Genomic DNA, 22,387 nt, shown 5'->3' with positions numbered 1-22,387 from the left:
GTTCAAGGCCAGCTTGGATGAGGCCTTGGGTGCCATGGTTTAGTGTGAGGTGTCCCTGCTCATGGCAGGGGGGTTGGAACTGGATGATCTCAAGGTCCTTTCCAACCCAAACTATTCTATGATTCTGTGATCTTAGAGAGACAAGCCTGGAAATGACCATTTGCAACTTGAGTAGCTGTGAAAATAAGTTTTCTATGGAAAAGAAGGAGCTTGATGGCATGTTAGTCTTGGACTGATGGAGGCACCTGAACTCTGCTGGTATTTACCTTCACAATTGGCTGCTCTTGCTGAGGACCTTAATCTGGGCATGTTTACTTGGAAGTTTGTGTAATTTTCTATGGCTGTCCCAGCTGGGCTGTAGAAGATGCTATCTCTGTTCACAAGCCTCCTGTCTGAACATGAATGAGTATTCAGGAGAAAACCCAAAGTTGTCTTTCTATTTGTTGTCTAAATACTGTGTAAGCTGCTGATTTTGTATCCTGATGAGTCTGAAATGACCTTCGTTCTCGTGTGTGTCTTCATTGAGTCAAACTGATGTCTGGAGCCGCAAAGGGGTGAACTGCTGTGATCTTGCTAGCCCAGGGAGCCTCCAGGTTTGCAAACTGGGAAGTTACTGAGCTGTGAGCCCCAGCTTTATAGGATAATACAGGAAGATGGTTTAGTAAAGAATATACATCCATTTTTATGCCAGCTGTATAAAAATGACCTTTTTATACCAGCCAGGAGGAGGGATCCAGTGGGAAATGCATCTGAAGATCTAACAGAAAATATATGGACTTTATAGATGAATCCCACATTGAAGAATTCTTTTCTTGCTGTGATAACAGGGAATTAAAACCCAATTGTCACGTACTTGGTGGTGAGGAGGGGAAAATATAACTCCTTTACCACTCAGGTAAAATAGCTTTTAAGGTGATGCCCCATCCCTGGCAGTGTTCAAGGCCAGGTTGGACACAGGGGCTTGGAGCAAGCTGCTCCAGTGGAAGGGGTCCCTGCCCGTGGCAAGGGGTGGAACTGGGTGAGCTTTAAGGTCCCTTCCAACACAAACCAGTCTGGGATTCTGTGAGAACCCACATGAGCGTCTGCTACAAGATTGGATCCATTAAGACCACAGCATTTTGAGGCTCCTGTGCAACACCATGAACCTCTGTTGCCTTTTAGCTTTCTCTAGTAGCAGGGAAGAAAATCCATGGTGTTTGCTGCGTGGCTGCTGGCATCCTTGTGTGCCAGAATGGCCATGACGATTAAATGAGCTAAAGAACACTTCTGTGCCATACAAAAGGAGATTGCGTGAAAAGTGATGCTGTTTCTGTACAGTTTAGTTGTGAAGAACATTGTCCTGATTTTCATGTAGGTGTGCTTTGTCTTTTTTCCCTGACATTCCCACAGAATCAAGTGACAGACACCAACAGGAAGCTGCAGAACGAAGGGAAAGAAGTAAGTTCAGTCATTCATTTTGTCTGGTTTTTGCTTTTCCATTATTTGGCTGTGCTTGTTAGTGGGAAATCACAGTGTCACTAAGTGCTCAGCACTAGCTGATAACGTAGGTGGCACTGGTATTAGAGCATGCATTGATTCTCTGTCCTGTCTTTTGCTTTGCTGCCTGAAAGGTGAGTTGTGTCGGAGTGTTGGGAAGTGATTTTTCCATTTGGCTGCTTCTGGATTACGAGCTAGTGGAAGGCGCAGCCTGGGAAGCAGAGGGAATGTAAAGCAACAATAATCCTATATCGTGGGCTTCATCCTGCAGCCCTGAGGGATGTCATTGGGATTGCTCACAGCAATACTGCATCCAAGGAAGTGTGGCCAGCAGGTCAAGGGGATTCTTCCCCCCTGCAGTTCTGCATCCAGCTTTGGGGCAGCAGCACAAGAGGGACATGGAGCTGCTGGAGCGAGGCCAGAGGAGGCCATGGAGATGCTGCGAGGGCTGGAGCAGCTCTGCTCTGGAGCCAGGCTGAGAGAGCTGGGCTGGGGCAGCCTGGACAAGAGAAGGCTCCTGAAGGGGAGACCTGAGAGCAGCTCCAGTGCCTAAAGGGGCTGCAGGAAAGCTGGAGAGGGGCTTGGGACAAGGGCCTGTAGGGCCAGGCCAAGGGGAATGGCTTGAACCTGCCAGAGGGGAGACTGAGATGAGCTCTTCAGAAGAAGGTCCCTTCCTACCCAAATCAGTCTGTGTTTCTGTGCATATGAGCTGGAGAGCCTGACTGCTGCTTCCCAGAGCAGTACAGCAGCCATTAAAGTCAGGGTGGTTTTTGAGCTGCATGAACAGAGGCATGGAGGCATGGGGAAAGGAAATGATTGAGCATCTTGTGGATGCCGTGTGCCTTTATCTACATTCATTCTTCTAGCCCCTTCATCATAAGAGAACATTAACAGACTGGAGGCACTTTAGAGCTGGGTGTGCTGAAGGCAGTGGTGCTTCAAGTTTTCCAAGTGCCTGAGATGTGTGAGAACTCCCAGGGATGGTTCCTCTCCTCTCTTTTTCGTTCCTCCTGAGAATTGCATTATTTGCTATACAAAATTCTTCCTCTTGCAGCTTTTTGGTTTCATTTCGTAGCTGCTTTCCCAGACACCCTGACTTGGTTTTGCTCCTGATACATGCAGGCAGCTGCCTTGCTTTGAAAAACAAACAAGAAAATCCCCATCCTGGACTGCATCAGAGCAATTATTCTAATGAAGATTAAAGACAAGAATGCCCTTTGGGGAAGAGGTGATGCAGCTTCCATCCTGAATCAAATAGACTTGCCTCCTTGAATGGAGGATTCACCTCCAAGAGTAGAAGAGCCTGGGATTTCAAAAGGACTTTCAGTCTCAGCTTGGTACTGGGGAGATAAATGGATGCTCTGGAGGATAAATCCATGACCTATCCCTTTGGAAAGAAGAAAGCAGAGTGTTTTCTGTTGTATGAAGTGGCTGCTCCTTGTTTGTCCTTGCCCACATGCACAGGTTTTTCTGTTGGAGACTGAGCATTTAGGAAATCCTTGTTAGCTTGGGATGGTCAAAAGCCCCTTGGGAGCGTGTCGCCACATCCTGTCTTTGGGAAGAACTAGAAAAGAGAAGCTTGGAGAGGGAGTAGGGAAGAGATGAATAAAATGGGAAGGGGAAATAATTGTTGGAATCCAGAGGACGTGCTGCAAGGCTGGTGTTTTGTTGCCTTTGGTTTTGCTTCTTGCTTACTTGAAATGAAGGGAATGCCGCTGGTACTTGCTGAGCCAACCCGAAGCTGCCTCTGCTCCGATTCCAGCAGCGCTCTGCAGCCTCGCTGAGCTCCTGGTTATCACAGTGGGGTTTTTTGTCAACCTATGGTGTATGGCCAGGACAAGTGCAGTTTATATCCTCTCTATTCCATCTGTTCACTGCTCTAAGTGAAACTTGTCTTTTTTCCCTTCCCAAAGTTGATCATAGCAATGGAAGAGCTGAAGCAATGCCGGTTACAGCAGCGGAATATTTCAGCGACGGTTGATAAGCTCACGCTGTGTCTTCCTGGTGAGGAATCTCAGATTGCTCTTTATTTTCCTCAGTAATTCACATCCCTGGGCTCGTGTCTCAATGCGTGTGTGTTTTTCCTTCTCTTTCCAGTCCTGGAGATGTACAGCAAACTGCGAGAGCAAATGAAATCTAAAAGGTAAATTCTGTGTGGAGTGGTGTCTGTGATGGAAGAGTTGGAAAGCACCCGTTGGGTGCTGGATAGATTAAAGATATCCTCTATAGGATATAGATACCTATAAAGAGTCTTATATTCTCAAGATATAAGACTTCAAAATCAGCCCTTTCAAGTTAATTTGTTTGATTTCTGGGTGGAATCTTCACGCTCCTGCTCAGCCTCCTGTGTTACAGCCCAAACCCAGGATTGCAGCAGGGCACTCATCTTCATTTTAGGCTTTTAAGTGAAGGTGGCTTTTCACTTTTTCGTGGAAGCTGGATGTTGTCATGCATTCAGTCAACGTTTGACGTGGCGTTTAGGGGGTATTAACTGGGTTTCATTCTACGAATGTCATAATCCAAACCCTGATATGATCTGAGTGAACGGAAGCCAACCACCTGGGAAATGTGGCGCAGGGTGGGAGAAGCTGGTGAGAAGGTCTGCGGTGTGTTTTGTGGTAGAAATAACTGCTCAGGAGAGTGTGTGAACTACATGGACTTTGTGTCTCAGGAAATGTAGGTCTGTGACAGGCTGAGAGAGCTGGGCTGGGGCAGCCTGGACAAGAGAAGGCTCCTGAAGGGGAGACCTGAGAGCAGCTCCAGTGCCTAAAGGGGCTGCAGGAAAGCTGGAGAGGGGCTTGGGACAAGGGCCTGTAGGGCCAGGCCAAGGGGAATGGCTTGAACCTGCCCGAGGGGAGACTGAGCTGAGCTCTTAGGCAGAAGCTCTTCCCTGTGAGGGTGCTGAGGCGCTGGCCCAGGGTGCCCAGAGAAGCTGTGGCTGCCCCATCCCTGGCAGTGTTCAAGGCCAGGTTGGACACAGGGGCTTGGAGCAAGCTGCTCCAGTGGAAGGGGTCCCTGCCCATGGCAGGGGTTGGAGCTGGAGGAGCTTTAAGGTCCCTTCAACCCAAACCACTCTGGGATTCTATGATTCCCACCCTGCATCTATTGTGATGCTGAAGGATTCAACCATGGTTTGGGATATTTGCATGGCTGGGATCCCAGGGGCCGGTTTATTTAAGCACTGTGGGACTTTGGAAGCTCATTGTAGCCCTGGGAGGTGGCAAATTGGGCAAAGAGCAGCTGCTGGCAGGAGCTGGGCTGGAAACACAGCAGGCTCCAGGGGAATGGCACGCGGGGAGAGCGGTGGGATCCGATGCCTGATGGTTTCTGCCATCCATCATGGGAACAAGACAGAAGAAACCAGATGTTTCCAACAAGGCGATAACTAATTGGATGGGCGTATTTGTACACTTCCCTCTCCTGCTCTGCTCCTCTCTGTGCTCCTTGGGCCCAGCAGCCTTGGGTCCAGATGAGCATTAACTCCTGAAGGGTTGGGCTGGCTGGAGGAGTCACAGGGAGCTTGTTCAGCTGCTCCCCAAGCTCACTCGGGATGGCTCAGCGCAGACTAGGGCAGCGTGTGGTTTGTCCAAGTGTTTTTACTCTGTTGAGAGGAACAGCGAGGGGCTTATCTGTTGACAGATGTGGGGTGGGGAGCTGGAGCTGATCACAGCGCTGTGAACTTCTGAAGGGAATCCACATGCTGCTCGGTTCCCTCGCTCTGGAAAGTGTTTCCAGGGCCTGCTTCTAAGAATTGTGTCTTTTTTTGCCTTCCCTTCTCTTTGAATTGGTTCATTTTGAAACAAATGGAAGCTGAAAGCCACATTTAAAGAAAATCTGAATCCTTGGCTTCTTTTTTTTTTCTACTTTCTTTGTCTGTATTTGATGGCTTCATTCACCAAACACAGCACAATGTCATTAAGTACTTCTCTAGCTGCACCCGATATCACTTATATATCAACTCATGATGGCCAGCAAGGGCTGGTTACGAGCCTGAGTCTTGGGGTTTGGGTACACGGTCTCAGAGGATTTGGATTTGGGGTGAAGACACTCAGCTTCCCAAGGCAGACAAAATGAGCTATGTGCTGTTTGCTGCAAGGTGTTTGCAAAGCCAGTGCAGGTATTTGCCCAGTGCAGAACCTGTGGCCATGAGCTGGAGATGGAGCTGGGGAAGGAAGCGTGGTCTGAACCCAGAGGAGTAACTCTGCAACCAGCAGAGAGAAGAGATGGAGAGGGACGCTTTGTCTCTTGTTGTCCAGACTTTAAGGAAGGAGCAGAAAGAGCTTTTCCCCAATAGCTGAGGCACATATGGCTGCTTGTTGGAAAGTGATGAGGATAAACCCTCTTGGTTCTGCAGGGCTCTTGTGGGACCAGGCTTTTTTACCCCAGCTCACTTCTATCCATACAGTCTCCAAGCAGTAAGAAAGGAGAATGCTTCATCCTGTGTGTAACAGGATATAGCTTGAGTAGAGCAGAGCTGTGCCACCCAAGCAGAGCCGAGGTATTTTCAGGGAAAAAACCCCAAGAGCCATCCAGTTTCATGGGTGCAGTGTCGTTGGGGCACAGAGCTGGCACAAACATGGCTCTTCTGGGTGGCTGGTAATAGGCATCATGGCATCAGGGAATGGTTTGGGTTGGAAGGGACCTTAAAGCTCCTCCAGCTCCAACCCCTGCCACGGGCAGGGACCCCTTCCACTGGAGCAGCTTGCTCCAAGCCCCTGTGTCCAACCTGGCCTTGAACACTGCCAGGGATGGGGCAGCCACAGCTTCTCTGGGCACCCTGGGCCAGCGCCTCAGCACCCTCACAGGGAAGAGCTTCTGCCTAAGAGCTCATCTCAGTCTCCCCTCTGGCAGAGCTCATGGCTCTCCTGGGGGGACCAGTGCAGGGTCTTCCTGGGGTCCCCCTCTGAGCACCTCCGTGTGCTCATCCATGAGCTTTTTCCTCATGTAACCCGACCATACTACATGTGGCTTTTCCTTCACTGTGTAATATGGAGCCCCAAATGGCTTTGCTGTGGGTGAAAGCTGCTGCTGGGCTCAGGTGATGCTGGTTGCTTGTTACCCAGCTGGTCCTTGTTTGCCCATCAGAGCTCTGATAAGGAGCTTCTGTGCGTTTGTGTTTTTCTGCCTCTCTGTTTCCAGAGGAAGATGGTGTTTTTATGGTTAGTTCCCTTGATCTTAAGCTCTTTGTGGAGAGCTGAGATTCTTGGATATATCAAATGATTTGAAGCTTACGTTGTTTTGGAGGGTAAGCAGGATGGAAATAGCTGTTCTTCCTTCCACATCTGCCTTGCTTGCTCTCCCCAGGCACTACCCTGCGCTGAAGACCCTGGAGCACCTCGAGCACACCTACCTGCCCCAAGTGAGCCACTACCGCTTCTGCAAGATCATGGTGGATAATATCCCAAAGCTGCGTGAAGAGATCAAGGAAGTTTCCATGTCAGACCTCAAGGATTTCCTGGAGAGTATCCGTAAGCACTCGGACAAGATTGGGGAAACGGCCATGAAACAGGTAGGACTTGTGTGTGCACACGTGATGGAGGGCTTCTGGGGAGAGGAGATCATATTAAACTCAGCCCTTCTTTTCCAATCCCAAGGCACTAAACTTAGTTTTAAATATTGAAGTGATTTTGTTATAGGTGAAGCCATGATTCTTCATTCTGTGGTTGCTACCAGAGGTTTTATCTCCTGATTTATATACTGCTGAAAAGTGATGGACCATTTTTGCTGCCTTCTCCCACCTGTATTTTGCTGCTGGATCCTGGTAGTCCAGAGCCTTGATGCACAATCAGGGTGTGCAGCTCATCAGGACAGGGCCATTTGTGCTGCTGCATCTGGTGGAAGCTGGTGCACCTGGAGACACCAGTGTTGGTTTCCCAGGTTCAGGGTAAAGCAGCAGGAGTTCATGCACTGATACCAGCTTAGCTGCTTTTGCATCTTAAACTGGTTTGCACTGGGTAGCTTTCCTTATGGCTTGCTTGCATTTGCCTATCGGTTGATGTCTGTAAAAGGTGACCCTGATGGAGCTGAACATCCCCGTGCATGTATTAAACCAGAATTGCCTTTTCCCACTCTTCTTTAATATTCTAGATTTGAATTTCAATGGAGTTTTTCTTGTCACGGCCAGGAGACTGCTCACGGAGGCGCTTAAACAGAACTTGGCTACTTTGAAATTCATATTCACTGGTAGTGAAATGTTACCTCTCATGAGCAGTAAACTCCCTCCTCTGATAGTGATGGATGGATTGGGCTTGTTGATTTATGGGAAGGACTCTTGATGTGATTTCTCACAAGGTGATGAGCTTGTGCTGTTGGGTTTATGGTCAGAGGTAGAGGCAAGTTCAATTTACTGTCTTTTAAACACTATCCTTCCTGTAAGATGGTCTGGCTTGAGCATTGCTATTAATTGATTTAATTTCCAGTATAGCCCATGCTTTACTGTCTTCTCAGCTTCTTTGTAGTATTTTAAGACAAACCAAGCCTTATAGGGCTATGGGGAGATGCCATTCTGCATCCGGGAGTTCAGTACAGTGTTTTGTTCATTGTTCTGTTGGATCAAACAAATCTTTCTGAATCTGCAGAAACCACGTTGTGACCTGTGCATCCTATTGTAGAGCATCCATGGTGGCGATGCCTGTGATGGCTACAGGTGTTATTGTGCTGAGTTTACCCAATGCAATAGCTTCTAGAACAGTAACTGTTCCCAAACCCCACAGCACAAGGGGTAACGGGTTAAAACTTAAACAGGGGAAGTTTAGATTGGATCTAAGGAAGAAATTCTTTACTGAGAGGGTGGTGAGGCACTGGAATGGGTTGCCCAGGGAGGTTGTGAATGCTCCATCCCTGGCAGTGTTCAAGGCCAGGTTGGACAGAGCCTTGGGTGCCATGGTTTAGTGTGAGGTGTCCCTGCCCATGGCAGCGGGGTTGGAACTGGATGATGTTAAGGTCCTTTCCAACCCTAACTGTTCTATGATTCTATTTTGTTCATTATTGGCAGCCCAGCCTTCTTAAGATTCTTCCTTGGTTCTTGTGGCTGTGTGGCTGGAAGGGAGCAGGAGTTTCCTTTGCCTTTTGTTGCCCAATTAATGGCAGCAAGTACATTACTAAATAAGTAACTTCTTTATACCCCCTTCAGGATATAAGAGGATGTAGATGTGGTGTCTTCCTCTTATAATTTCCAGTCTTGTCATCTTGATGCTGGGATTAAACCTCCCAACATCTTGGCTGGGATTAGACATTAGGCAGAAGCTCTTCCCTGTGAGGGTGCTGAGGCGCTGGCCCAGGGTGCCCAGAGAAGCTGTGGCTGCCCCATCCCTGGCAGTGTTCAAGGCCAGGTTGGACACAGGGGCTTGGAGCAAGCTGCTCCAGTGGAAGGGGTCCCTGCCCGTGGCAGGGGTTGGAGCTGGAGGAGCTTTAAGGTCCCTTCCAACCCGTTCTACAATTCTATGATCCTGTGAATTTTCTGCTGCAAGGTGCAGGGTCTGGAAGAGGTTTCCTTCACCCTTTGTGGGGACAGAGTTATCTCGGCCGGTGGACTCGATAACTTTCCAGCAGTGTGGATGCACTGTTCCCATACAGCCAGGGGAGGAAGGTCAACTTGCCGCTGCCAGTTGCAAAAGCTGATTTGGAAGCGCTGCTGGGATTTGAGCAATGGTGTAGGTTTATTCCTGCACAAAGCATCACGAGCTGCTTTACACTGAGGAGCTGAAGCTTTCAGAGCCTCCCGTTGCGTGGGGTCAGTCCACGTCGCCGTGCCGAAATCAAAGGGCAGGTTTTCCACTGCCAGAATTCCCAGTCTTGCGTGGCTGGGCCTTTTTCTCCTCAGTCTGTTGGCCGTGATTGATAGTTGCTCTGGAACAGAGCGGAGCTGGCAGGAGGCCTGGGCGAGTCAGGGAACTGCGATTGGCAGCTAAATACATTCGGTTTAAATTAGCATCATATAAATTCTTCTCAAATTGTTTGATTTCACCAGCGGGAATGGCAGAGGGGCTGATACAATGGGGAAAGGAAATCATGTTTTTGTAACATTACAAATCTGAGGCCGACGATGACAAGAGCTGAAAGTTTCATTTTGTGATAATCAGAAGGATCTGTCTTGGAGCGCTCGGAGCTGTGGTTGTGTTCCTGGCCAGCAGTCAAGGATGCAGGGAGCTCACCGGCCCCTCTCTGGGACAGGAAGCCTGCGATGGGATGAAGGCAACTGAGATGGTCCCAGGGTCAGCCGGACCTGAGAGATCTCACAGCGCACAGAGAAACCTTACAGTCTCCTAGTAGGAATGATGAGCTCCCATTGACTCCTTTCCTTGTGAATCTGACTTTCATTACCTATGGTTCTGGGGGAATTTGCTGCCTTCCAAATATTGGTCTTAATTGCACAGATAAAAGTAGCTCTGTGCATTTGAACTCCTTTTGGACTTTGGCCCTGTGAACCTGCGTGTGTGTTTTGGTTTTGGTGGTGTTTCTTTTTAAAGAGCTCGCTTCTGGCCTTGCCAGGAATGAATTACATCTTATTAACACTTGCTGATATCCGGTATGTGGTTTTATTATCTAGCTTAATGGCTGAAATATGTGCAGCATGTGGAGGAGGTCACTTAGGATGGTGCCTCAAAAGCATCCAGGGTAAGCGCAGTTAATGCTGCCCCACAGGGGTCCAAGAATAACCCATCCAAAAGCCATTATCGGATCAAGTTTGTCAGGATGGCCAAAATACTCAGCGTGCCTTTCGCAGAGATGGAGGCAGACCAACTTTTGGGGTTATTTTCGCATCACTTGGATGCGCTGTCAAAGCTGATGTTTAATCAGTGGTGATCCAGGATGAGTTTGAATGGGTTGATGTTTCAGCTCTGCCTTTTTTACAAGGGGATGTTTACTCTTCTCGCTGACACAGATTGGTGTCTGTGCCATTTCTGAGGAGTATAATGGAAGGCTTGTGTAAAAAATAGTTTCCCACAGCAGCAGAAAATCAGCTTGGTTAGAATCATAGAATCATAGAATAGTTAGGGTTGGAAAGGACCTTAAGATCATCCAGTTCCAACCCCCCTGGTTATATGATTACACTTAAAGAACAAGGTAAAAAGTTGCATGATGATGTGCACAATAGAATCATAGAATGGTTTGGGATGGAAGGGACCTTCAGAGGGCGTCTTGTTCTGACTCCCCTGCAGTGAGCAGGGAAATGCCCATCTGAGTTTGGTAGGAGTGCAGTTCTGACCATCAGAACTGGAGAAAATGGAGAAGATGAAGCACTTCAGAGCATGCGTTAGCAGCAGCTCCATAGACAACTGCATCTTTGAAATTCAGATCTAGGGTTTGAAGGGCTTCTCTTGCTTCAGTTCTATCCCTGCGGGTCAGAGCTGAGTGAGAACCATTCATGTATGGAGTGTCACATCCCACATGTGGCCTCTCCTTGTTTAGTGTGGCCTCTCATGCCTGCAAATAGCTTGGGCAAGGATGCCTAAATAGCATGTGGGTACATGCAGCTGCCACTGTATTCTCCAGTATAGAAGTTTTTGGTAGCACAGGATCAGGCCTTAGAAAGAAAAGATCTTGTGGATGAGAAGTAGAGGAGGAGATTTGTTCTATTTCCCCCCCAATTACTTGGTCTGGAGATGATGGCTGTTAATAGACATTCCCTGGGCCCACTGGGATGCATGTGGCATGGATACAGGCCATGCTAAGGCTGTTGAGCACGCAGCTATGTGCTTCAATAGAATCATAGAATAGTTACGGTTGGAAAGGACCTTAAGATCATCCAGTTCCAACCCCCCTGCCATGGGCAGGGACACCTCACACTAAACCATGGCACCCAAGGCTCTGTCCAACCTGGCCTTGAACACCGCCAGGGATGGAGCATTCACAACCTCCCTGGGCAACCCATTCCAGTGCCTCACCACCCTCTCAGTAAAGAATTTCTTCCTTAGATCCAATCTAAACTTCCCCTGTTTCAGTTTGAACCCGTTACCCCTTGTCCTGTCACTGCAGTCCCTGATGAAGAGTCCCTCCCCAGCATCCTTGTAGGCCCCCTTCAGACACTGGAAGCTGCTCTGAGGTCTCCACGCAGCTTCTCTTCTCCAGGCTGAACAGCCCCAACTTTCTCAGCCTGTCTCCATACAGGAGGTGCTCCAGCCCCTGATCATCCTCGTGGCCTCCTCTGGACTTGCTCCAACAAGTCCAATATTTTAGGTGTGTCTGGATTTAAATGTAATTCTGACCTAGAGTTCCCTGGATTCATGATGATTGGTTGGAGGATGCAAGTTTCTTTGTGTAGTTTTCTCTGTGCTACTGGTTTGGTCTTTAAACTGTAACCAAATCTCTTATGTGCATTTTTACTGGGATTACAGAGAAGTAACTACATGTTGATGAGTCCGGAGTGTCCATTAATTGCTGTTTAAAGTCATTTTGAATACATTGGTGTTGTAATAAAAATGCTATTGTGTAGGGGGTTTTTTTAGGCTAAATTGAAATGCCCCATCCCTGGCAGTGTTCAAGGCCAGGTTGGACACAGGGGCTTGGAGCAAGCTGCTCCAGTGGAAGGGGTCCCTGCCCGTGGCAGGGGTTGGAACTGGAGGAGCTTTAAGGTCCCTTCCAACCCAGTCTGGGATGTTAGGATTCCATCTCTGTAAAAGCTGGCTCACATGCAGGCTGCCCTGTCTGCTTCTCTGCACAATGCCCATGTTAAACTGGGTGCTCTCGCCTTGCCAGCACATGGAGCCCATTTCCTTGGCTCACTCCAATCCACAATTTCAAACCCTTCCCTTGGTTTTTGGATCCTAGGATGGTGTTTGCAAGTGTTCTGCACTGCTGGCTTTGTGCCTCTGCCCATTTCCGTGGTGTTCATCCTGTTGACCTCTTTCAGGATGTCTCTACAAAGATGATGGTAGTGATGGGATTATGTGGGCAACGGATAGTCAGTGTTTGTGGTTCGTGGCCTGGGAGGACAGCGGGTGGTTATAACACAGCTTCAGGCCAATGACATGTGCTCCAGAAGCACCTGAGGAATGTGGGATGTGTTAGGGAGTTAGCAGAGTTGAGGTGGGTGAAGGGGAGGGAATGAAGGAATGAGGGGTGTGGAAAGCAGTGGAGAGCTTGACCTACAGATGTACATCATGGCAAACACACCTTGGCCGTGCGGTGTAGCTTTACTGGTGGTGCCCATCCAAAAGCACAAGGCGAGGCTGGTTCCTGTGCCCTGTATTGGGAAAAGGACCAGATCCCTCTGAGGCTGAGCCTGCTGTGGCACCCGCTCCTCACACTCTCCTGTTGCAGGTGGTTCTAACTGAGCTGTGAAAACATGAGGATGTTGTGCCAAGCAGCTTATTGGGGACAATGGTGATAAGTAGAGATGTGGAGGAATGATACTTCCAGTATCTGAAGGGGGCTACAAGGATGCTGGGGATGGACTCTTCATCAGGGACTGCAGTGACAGGACAAGGGGTAACGGGTTCAGACTGAAACAGGGGAAGTTTAGATTGGATCTAAGGAAGAAATTCTTTACTGTGAGGGTGGTGAGGCACTGGAATGGGTTGCCCAGGGAGGTTGTGAATGCTCCATCCCTGATGGTGCTCAAGGCCAGGTTGGACAGAGCCCTGGGTGCCATGGTTTAGTGTGAGGTGTCCCTGCCCATGGCAGGGGGTTGGAACTGGATGATCTCAAGGTCCTTTCCAACCCTGACTGTTCTATGATTCTGTGCCGTGATTGCAGCCCTATTGGGAAACCATGTCCCCTCCCTGTGCTTCCTTTTAAATGCAGCCACATGGCCACCACCCCAGGCCACAAGAGCAAGCGGTTCCCTGCATAGCAGCGGACAAGGGGATGTTCTCTCAGCCTCCAGATACTGCCCAGTAGCCTTTTGCTGGCCCAGTTGATGTAGTTTAAACTGCACTTTGGGCAGTGTTCTTAATTATCGCTATCCCTGCCGTTTTCCAGCTTTATGTAACCTTCTGCAGCGCATATGGAAATTGTTTTGGCTTTGTATGGATATTTTAGAGCAAATTAGATTTTACTGCCTTTCTCTGGATGTGCCGTGCGGGGAATGGCCTTCTGCTGGGTGTCAGTGCTCCGGCAGCCCTCAAGACTCAATAGAGGTCAAGGGAGCCCTGTGTAAGACTCAGTCTCCTTTGCCACGTGGGCTGGATCTGCCGGAGCCAAGTCCAGGCTTACGTGGAGTGTTTGGAAGATCCCTGCATCCGCTTGCTCCGTGGGGGCCGGCTTTCATCCACATGCCCCAGGACTTGCAAAGCATCCTTGGAGCTGAGCTTCCTGCTGGTTTAAGTGGTGTCCCTTATCCCAGGGGGTTTCTTTAACAAGCACAAACAGTAAAAGTCGTGTTGTTTATTAAAAGCAAGGGAATTTTATAGTCTCGGATGCAGGCAGGAGAGCCCCTTGGGAAGGTCAGTCTGGTGGCTGGGTATGCACTGGCTGTTTACACAACAGATGGGGATAAGGGGATGGTGTTTTCCCCTCCTGGGCAGGTTTGTAAAGCAGAAACTTATTCTCTAGTAAAATTCAGTATAACGAGACCTTCTTAATCTTTGATACTGCTGCTTGTCTACTTGTTATATTAAAGTCTTATGGAAGGAAATAAGTCTTCTAGGGCTGTTTAGATTGGAAGTCTGATGGCCAGCTATGGTCTCAGCTTGCAGGAAACGAGGCTGAGTGAAGAGGGATGCTGTGGTCCAGTGGAGGAATGATGAATGTTCTCTGGTTATTGAAGGGAGGTGTCACTGCTGGACCTGTGGGAGCTCTGAAATGCCTTCAAGTGCCTTGATAAAAATGCTTATTGTCAGAAGCTTATAATGTGTTTGCATCTGTCTGCTTCCCTTCTATGAGTCATAGAATCAACAAGGTTGGAAAAGACCTTTAAGATCAAGTCCAACCATTAAAAATGAAAGAGATGGATAAATAGCGGTGACTTCAGTTGGTCGCTTACCCTCAGCATCCTTTGCTTAACCTCTTTGAAAGCGGACTTGAGAAAGCTGGTAAAAAGACTTAAAATTGCAGACAAATCTTTAATAACTCACTACTTTTTCATTAAGACTTGGCCCTGAAAACTGTTTCCTTAACAGAGTGTTGAGCATCATCTCAATGGTGACTGGATGAATCACTTGACACTTGCTGTTTAATTTGGAAGCTTTTTCATAGAATCCCAGCCTGGTTTGTGTTGGAAGGGACCTTAAAGCTTCTCCAGCTCCAACCCCTGCCATGGGCAGGGACCCCTTCCACTGGAGCAGCTTGCTCCAAGCCCCTGTGTCCAACCTGGCCTTGAACACTGCCAGGGATGGGGCAGCCACAGCTTCTCTGGGCACCCTGGGCCAGCGCCTCAGCACCCTCACAGGGAAGAATTTTTCCCTAATTTCTAATATTTCCCAATATCTACATTCTAAATTCATTTTTGAGGTAAATCCTGGGGATTTGTCTGCATTTGTTAACTCAGTCCACCCACTCTTGACTCACTCTTGACAGTGGAGATTGTGATAGGTTTTGAAGATGAGATGCGAATCAGAGGAGGGCCACGAGGATGATCAGGGGCTGGAGCACCTCCTGTATGGAGCCAGGCTGAGAAAGTTGGGGCTGTTCAGCCTGGAGAAGAGAAGGCTGCGTGGAGACCTCAGAGCAGCTTCCAGTGTCTGAAGGGGGCCTACAAGGATGCTGGGGATGGACTCTTCATCAGGGACTGTAGTGACAGGACAAGGGGTAACGGGTTCAAACTGAAACAGGGGAAGTTTAGATTGGATCTAAGGAAGAAATTCTTTACTGAGAGGGTGGTGAGGCACTGGAATGGGTTGCCCAGGGAGGTTGTGAATGCTCCATCCCTGGCAGTGTTCAAGGCCAGGTTGGACAGAGCCTTGGGTGCCATGGTTTAGTGTGAGGTGTCCCTGCCCATGGCATGGGGGTTGGAACTGGATGATCTTAAGGTCCTTTCCAACCCAAGGTATTCTATGATTCTATATCCCAGTGCTGTTTAGCCAGAGCCAGTGTGGTGGCTTTGAACATGGGTTCCTCACCGTCTTGTCCTCAGCTTCACATATTCGGGCTGGAGCTTACCTGTAGGAACCAAAGTGGTACCCAGTGAGGTCTCTTACGGCTGTAGGATGCTCTGCAGCTTGCCGAAGGGATAAAAGCAGGGGAAAGAAGCAGGAGGAAGTGATGTGAATGATTCTGAGGACTGGAAACATTTGCTGAAGTGGCTTCTGAAGGGAATTGTCAAGCCAGGAGCTTGAGGTTAAATGTGATCCCTCAGCTTCCCAGCGGGCGTGGGAATGGAGCGGCTGTGGCAGCCGGACAAGTCTGGGTTTAGTATGTTGGGTCGGGGTGGACGGGGCAGCCACTTGATGGGAAAAGCAGATGGAAGCATCACTGAGGACGTCTGTAGGTGGACTGGAGGCCAGCAACACATCTGGGCCATGCTGGGGAGGTGGTGATAGGGGTATGTGCAGATGTAAGCATGTTTCTGTTCTCCAGTGCACGTTGTTTGAGGTCTTTGTACTTCCTCGTGCTTTAACTCCCCTTCTTCCCACATCACGTAATTTGAGTGCAAATGTGCTTATTATCATAAAAGCTTTTTAGTCTAACGTTTCCTGGCTTTTTGGGGAAGGTTTCTCTGTTTATTCAAGAGGAATTCTGTGCCTTTAAGTCTACATTGAAAATTTATACTCCATAGGAACTTTATTAATAACTGGGTATTCCTCTGAATTCTTTTTATGACCTCAAAAATGAAACTGCTAAATCATAGGCCCTTTTTATTTCAGCATATGGATGACTAATGGCCACAGGGACTGTGGTATCCCCAGTAGGATATCCAGCATGTTCTGTGGACGTGGCTGCAACATAAAATCAAGAGTTTAACTACAGGGCAGTCACATCCTGGACTGCCTTTTTGTGTGGTTGCCTTTTAGACCCTTAGAAACACTTGAAATGCAAAGATGCTTCTTGAAATAAATCCTTTATCTTCTAATTATGATAGGCTGGGTAATCCTTAAGATCTTACAGAGCCGGGCAGTGCCAAGTTGAGGCATGAGCACCCTTTGCTCCTTCTTTTAAGCCGTCACTAATTGCTGTTTCACTTCTTGTAGCTGGGAAAAGAGGTGCTGTTCAACCTCTCGTTTTCACTGTAGTGGTTTTAATTATGGAGACTGTTAAGCTGCTTCAAGCAAGGTGCTGCCCAATGCTCCGGTCTTCTGCAGACACGGCAGCTTTGGAGGTGAGACAGTGTGGATAGACCTCAGACTCATAAACCAGGATGCGTGCTGGCTTTGGCGTATCCCATGTGGGAAAGGATGTGGGGGTCTGGACAGGATGGTTGTGGCAGGAGAGGTGCTGGAAATAAGGTTTGCTCAAAAAGCGCTGGGAATTGCTCCCATCGGGCTGCTGCTGCCTGGGATGATGAATTCCTCGGTTTTCATTAGGATGTCTCGGGCCTGTCGTGATGTAGCTGCTAATAAACCTTCCAAATTAACTGATTGTTCCTTGTTTTTCTTTTTAAAAATTCCCGGAGTGGTTTTGGTAACGGGTTCTTGTGCTGCACACGGGGTGGTTTGAGCTCTCTGTGTGAGTGCTCTCGCTCTGCGCCTGGCTGTGTATGCATGGAAGGAGAAGCTGAGGAGGTTTTGAGAGCCTGGGGACTCCTGGTGTAACGCAGTCATGTAGAAGTCTTCATGTACCTTCACCTGAAGGTGTGCAAAAGCAGTCTGTGGATGTGACAAGTCAGTAATGCTGCTGTGAAAATGGCACCAATGCGTTATGCAAGGCCAGGCTGGACACAGGGGCTTGGAGCAAGCTGCTCTACTGGAAGGTGTCCTTGCTCATGGCAAGGGTTGGAACAGAATGAGCTTTAGGGTCCCTTCCAACCCAAACCATTCTATGATGGTGATATGCAGTGTCACCTATGTCATGCATAAGCCAATCAGAAATATATGTGGTGGAAGAATGCTACAATGAGATCAGTATGGCTGGAACAAACTTATTTGGAATCACAATAAATAGAATAAGAAGCTATAGGACGAGGAAACTCCAAGTCAGAAAACTCCACATTATGTTAGAAAACCAACACTGGATGATCTTAAGGTCCTTTCCAACCCTAACTATTCTATGATTCTATGATGAAGCGATGCAGAACCCCAGCTCTTCACCGCTGGTGCACGATTCTAAGAGGATGCTGACAAGTGCATTACAATTGGCTGTATTACAGTCACTGATTCATCACTCCGCGGATGATGAAGCAGTGAAACACAGCAGCAGTACGCAGTAGTTTGTATATATGAGGAAGGGATGCAAGCATCAACTCTTACCAAACGAGTTTTCATGTCATCAATGCAATTACACCTACTTTACAGTTATATAGATATAAGGCAGAAGCTCTTCCCTGTGAGGGTGCTGAGGCGCTGGCCCAGGGTGCCCAGAGAAGCTGTGGCTGCCCCATCCCTGGCAGTGCTCAAGGCCAGGTTGGACACAGGGGCTTGGAGCAAGCTGCTCCAGTGGAAGGGGTCCCTGCCCGTGGCAGGGGTTGGAGCTGGAGGAGCTTTAAGGTCCCTTCCAACACAAACTGTTCTCTGAAATACCAGCCGTTGCTTCTCAGCTGATGGACTGTGACCTATTCGCAAGCAATGGGGAAGGGGAATGGCTCATAGGAAGTGCTGTGGGGTCACCAGGGAGCTGTGGGCTCGGGGTTGCTAAAGAGATGAGAATGGCTTGGAGTGAGTTGGGCTGTGTTTTTTTCCCAGTGGAGGCCCAATGGCTCGGTTGGAGGGAGAGGAGCACGGAGCGGGGCCGTGCTGCCTGCCCTTTGCATGACACTCCTGTACAAATTGCAAACGGGTGTATGCAGGAATCACCAAGTGAAATCCTTCAGCAACCCAAGATTTCTAATTCCTTTTAGTTTAAACACAGAGTTCTGCTGACAGGCTCAGGTTATTTAAGCCTCTTGACATATTCTTCTAATTCGCATATATAGCAAATTTAGAACAGCTTTCATTTGTGGGTAAGAGGGCGCTTAAGTTACTCCAGGACAGCTCAGCTTTGTTTCTCTTCTCCGTCTCCTTTTAGAGTTGGACAGGTTCCTCTGGGGGACAGGGAAGGGATGTCTCGGACACACCAATGTGTTTGTTTGACTTCAGGAGTGTGTGTGCTGCAATCTGAGCATGGTTCGTCACCGCAACCAGGGAGTCTGATGCTGGCACTGCTGAAGTCTTCCAAGGGCTTCATTTTTGTGAGAAACCAAAATCCCTCTTGGGTAAGAGAGGAAAACCTGCAGCAGGAGAAGCTGCAGTCTGTAATGGGTTGGGTGAGCCCCTCTGCAGCAGGAGAAGCTGCAGTCTGTAATGGGTTGGGTGAACCCCTCTGCAGCAGGAGAAGCTGCAGTCTGTAATGGGTTGGGTGAGCCCCTCTGCAGCAGCAGAAGCTGCAGTCTGTAATGGGTTGGGTGAGCCCCTCTGCAGCAGCAGAAGCTGCAGTCTGTAATGGGTTGGGTGAGCCCCTCTGCAGCAGGAGAAGCTGCAGTCTGTAATGGGTTGGGTGAGCCCCTCTGCAGCAGCAGAAGCTGCAGTCTGTAATGGGTTGGGTGAGCCCCTCTGCAGCAGCAGAAGCTGCAGTCTGTAATGGGTTGGGTGAGCCCCTCTGCAGCAGGAGAAGCTGCAGTCTGTAATGGGTTGGGTGAGCCCCTCTGCAGCAGCAGAAGTTGCAGTCTGTAATGGGTTGGGTGAACCCCTCTGCAGCAGCAGAAGCTGCAGTCTGTAATGGGTTGGGTGCTATAGCCCTGCAGGATGGAATTCTTGTTGGGTGAGGAGAAGCTCCCTAGGACCTGGCAGCATGCACTTGAGCTCAGAACCCTCTGTGTGCTGGGTTGTTTTCTCTCTAGTTGCATTGACCCTGGTAGGAAACGGTTGGATATGGCTGCCATGAAGAGTCGAAACTGCTGCATCCATCTGTCCTTATGTTCCAATTCTGTTGAAATCCTTATCTGTGCTAACAATTCTTGTATTTCCTCATCATCACTATCTTCTTAGCCCTTTGCTGGTGGTAGCTGGGTGAGATTGGTGCCTTTGGTCCCTGTTATACAAAAAAGTCTTGTAGAGCTGAAGAGTATCCAGAGAAGGGCAACAAAGATGGTCAAGGACTGGGCAGTGTGTTAGGAAAGGCTGAGAGCTGGGACTGTTCAGCGTGGAGAAGAGGAGGCTCAGGGGAGACCCTGTCACCATGTTCCAGTATTTAAAGGGTGGCTACAAAGAAGACGGAGATGCCCTTTTGGGAAGGAGTCCCATGGGAAAGATGAGGGTTGATGGGCACAAGTTACTGCTGGGGAGATTCCAACTGAACACAGGAGGGAAAATGTTTCACATTGAGAGCAGCCATTGGAATAATCTCCCTAGGGAAGTGGATTCCCCACTGTTGGACACTGTTAAGATTGAGCTGCGCAGGGTGCTGGGACATCTGGTCTAGGTGATGCTCTGACTAGAAAGGTTGGACCAGATAATCCTTGAGGTCCCTCTTGACTTGATGTACTATGTTTCAATGCCATCCATCACTTGGTGGGCAGCAGCACTGACAGGGGGAGGCTTAGGGGGCAGTGGGGGAAGCCTGTGATGTCTGGGATTGGAGATAAGGAGCTCCTGGCTCTGTCGGGGCTGGAAGGATGCTGCTGGTTACGAGGTGCAAACAACTTCAGCCCTCTCCACCTTCCAGGGGGCCGTGGCGGATGCTGATGCTCCTTTGCATTTTTAACCTTCTTTCTCTTTTCCACCCCTCTTAATGCTGTTTGTAGTTCCTCTAAGCCATAAAACAAGTGCCCTGGGAGTTCTCCTTATAAGCAGACAGCAGTATAAACAAACACCCCATCCCGTTCTCCTGGCGCTCCAGCCTTGAGGAGTCTTGTTTTCAGCTCTGACCCCACAACCTTTCCTCTGGTTGGCAGCGTGCTGGCGTTGACAGTTCCACTGGTTCAGCCAGAGTTGAAAGATAATTGCTGGAGGAGCAGCGGCCGGGATGGTATGCGTTATTCAGCAGGACCCCCTTGAGGCGAAGCTTTGAATCTGGTGCACATTTCAAAGCATGTGTTAAACTTGATGTGATACTGATTAAAACGGAGGGCTTCAGGGTGAATTGGCAGGGCCCTGCCATTGCATCTGCCAAATGACATGCAAAGAAATGTCTTGCTACAGTAGAGGGCTTGAGTAGTTGTCTCAGCAGAATCAGGATCTGAAAGGGGGGAAGCCTTCTTGGGGTGTTCTTCCTATACGGTGCTTATAGGTCCTGTGTGAGTGCTGCGCTCATATGGTGTTTTCATTGAGCCTTTATATTGTCAAACCCATATGGAAATAATACTTCTTCTCCTCCCCCAGCCGTGTCCTTCAACTTTGTGTTTCCAAGGAGCAGATGGAAAAGAGTGAGGGAATAAACGAAGGCAGGTATCATCAGACCCTGGGATGCAGCAGTGTTGGGCAATGGAGTGCTCCAGCACTCCCATGCTTCCTCTCTGATTCCATATCTTCAGTGAGGATGTGGTTTGCTGTATCACTGATGCACAGCTAAAATACCAACTGTATCTCAGTGGTGCTTGCTCCAGAATCTTCCTCTGAGATGCACAAAAGGTTAGTTTTGAGATGACGCTGTTATGCGATGTTCACTTGGATCGAGCTCTCCTGCCCTTTAGTTGCAGAATTGGAAGGGAAGTGTAGGTCTTGATGTGTTCCTGCTGTCACACACATCCTCTTTGTAGGCCCAGCACAACCTGGGTAGCTCCTGCTGTCCCAAGCTTGCAAAACTCAGTAATTAGCAAAGAAAAACCCACTCGGAAATGGGGATGGATGGATGGATGGATGGATGGATGGATGGGGGCAGCCTGGTACCTTTATAAGATAAGCTTGGTGTGCTTCAGCCTGGTACCTTTATAGGATAAGCTTGGTGTGCCCAGCACAACCTGGGTAGCTCCTGCTGTCTCAAGCTTGCAAAACTCAGTAATTAGCAAAGAAAAACCCACTTGGAAATGAGGATGGATGGATGGATGGATGGATGGATGGATGGATGGATGGGAGCAGCCTGGTACTTGGTGTGCTTCATGAATTTTCTCTGGCTCTTCAAGCTGCAAGTGTGCCGCCCTGTGCTTTAGCAGAAATGGTAGAGGGCAAGGAACCTTCCTGTGCCTCAGGCCAGTTTTGGGAATGGTTTAAGAAGCAATTTTTTGGGATATGGGGGAGAAGATACTGGGAATATAAAGAGGAAAAGCTGCTAAATGTCACATCCAGGAGGCGGTTCTTATATCAATAGGTTTAGGGCAGCATCTGCTGCTATATGCAAAGACTTAAAACAAAGATGTGCACGTAGATGTCATTGCTTAAAACGTTTGCCTAAATCTGAGAGGGGTTTGGCTCCCATCAACCTCCCGTGCTGTTGTGTGCAGGTAAAACTGGTTTGTTTTCCAGCTGCTTTTCCACTTGTACACTGATTTATGAACATCCCATGCCAGCTTTCTCCTTTGTTTGCCCGTTAAAAATAAACAGAGCTTTCCCCTTGGAGTATCTTCTGCTCCAGGGGTTTTAATTTATAAGCTTCCAATAGCTTTTTTGAAGCTGTTCCCCTTTGGCTTTGAGCATCAGTGTTTCCAGTCAACGATAGAAACACTAAGAGCAAATTCCGAGTGTTTGGGGTTTGCTGGGTATTGTCAGTGTTTCCAGTGCCTGGTCCTTGGGTATTCCTGGGGATTGCAGCTTTGGGACATCTTATTTGTCATGACTTGGAGTAAGTGTGTCCTTCTCCTTCAGAAGAACACTACCAAGAAGGCCCAGGTGACATAAAGGAAGGAAATCTATAGTGAAAAGCAGTTGTTAACACTGGAGCTGTGTAAGATGAGGTGTGTGAACACCAGCTGATGTGGCACATTAAGTGGAACTGTATTTCTTCCTCAAGTAACTTGTAGCCCCTCTTG

General features: G+C 48.7%; 1 protein-coding gene across 2 annotated transcripts in view; it reads left to right on the top strand.

Moving 5' to 3' along the window:
- Nucleotides 1-22,387, top strand: part of EXOC6B (exocyst complex component 6B) — a gene marked incomplete at both ends in the record, with an annotated part of 302,342 nt that overhangs the window by 52,226 nt on the left and 227,729 nt on the right. For both annotated transcript variants that reach the window (XM_080627686.1, XM_080627685.1), the window contains 4 exons: nt 1,390-1,437; nt 3,390-3,480; nt 3,574-3,619; nt 6,781-6,985. In XM_080627686.1, the coding sequence (XP_080483812.1) occupies nt 1,390-1,437; nt 3,390-3,480; nt 3,574-3,619; nt 6,781-6,985 (390 nt within the window). The remainder of the gene's footprint in view (nt 1-1,389; nt 1,438-3,389; nt 3,481-3,573; nt 3,620-6,780; nt 6,986-22,387) is intronic.

This window comes from Psittacula echo, assembly GCF_963264785.1.
Source record: "Psittacula echo genome assembly, chromosome: 1".
Taxonomy (NCBI): domain Eukaryota; kingdom Metazoa; phylum Chordata; class Aves; order Psittaciformes; family Psittacidae; genus Psittacula; species Psittacula echo.
This window is presented reverse-complemented; position numbering and strand designations above follow the sequence as displayed.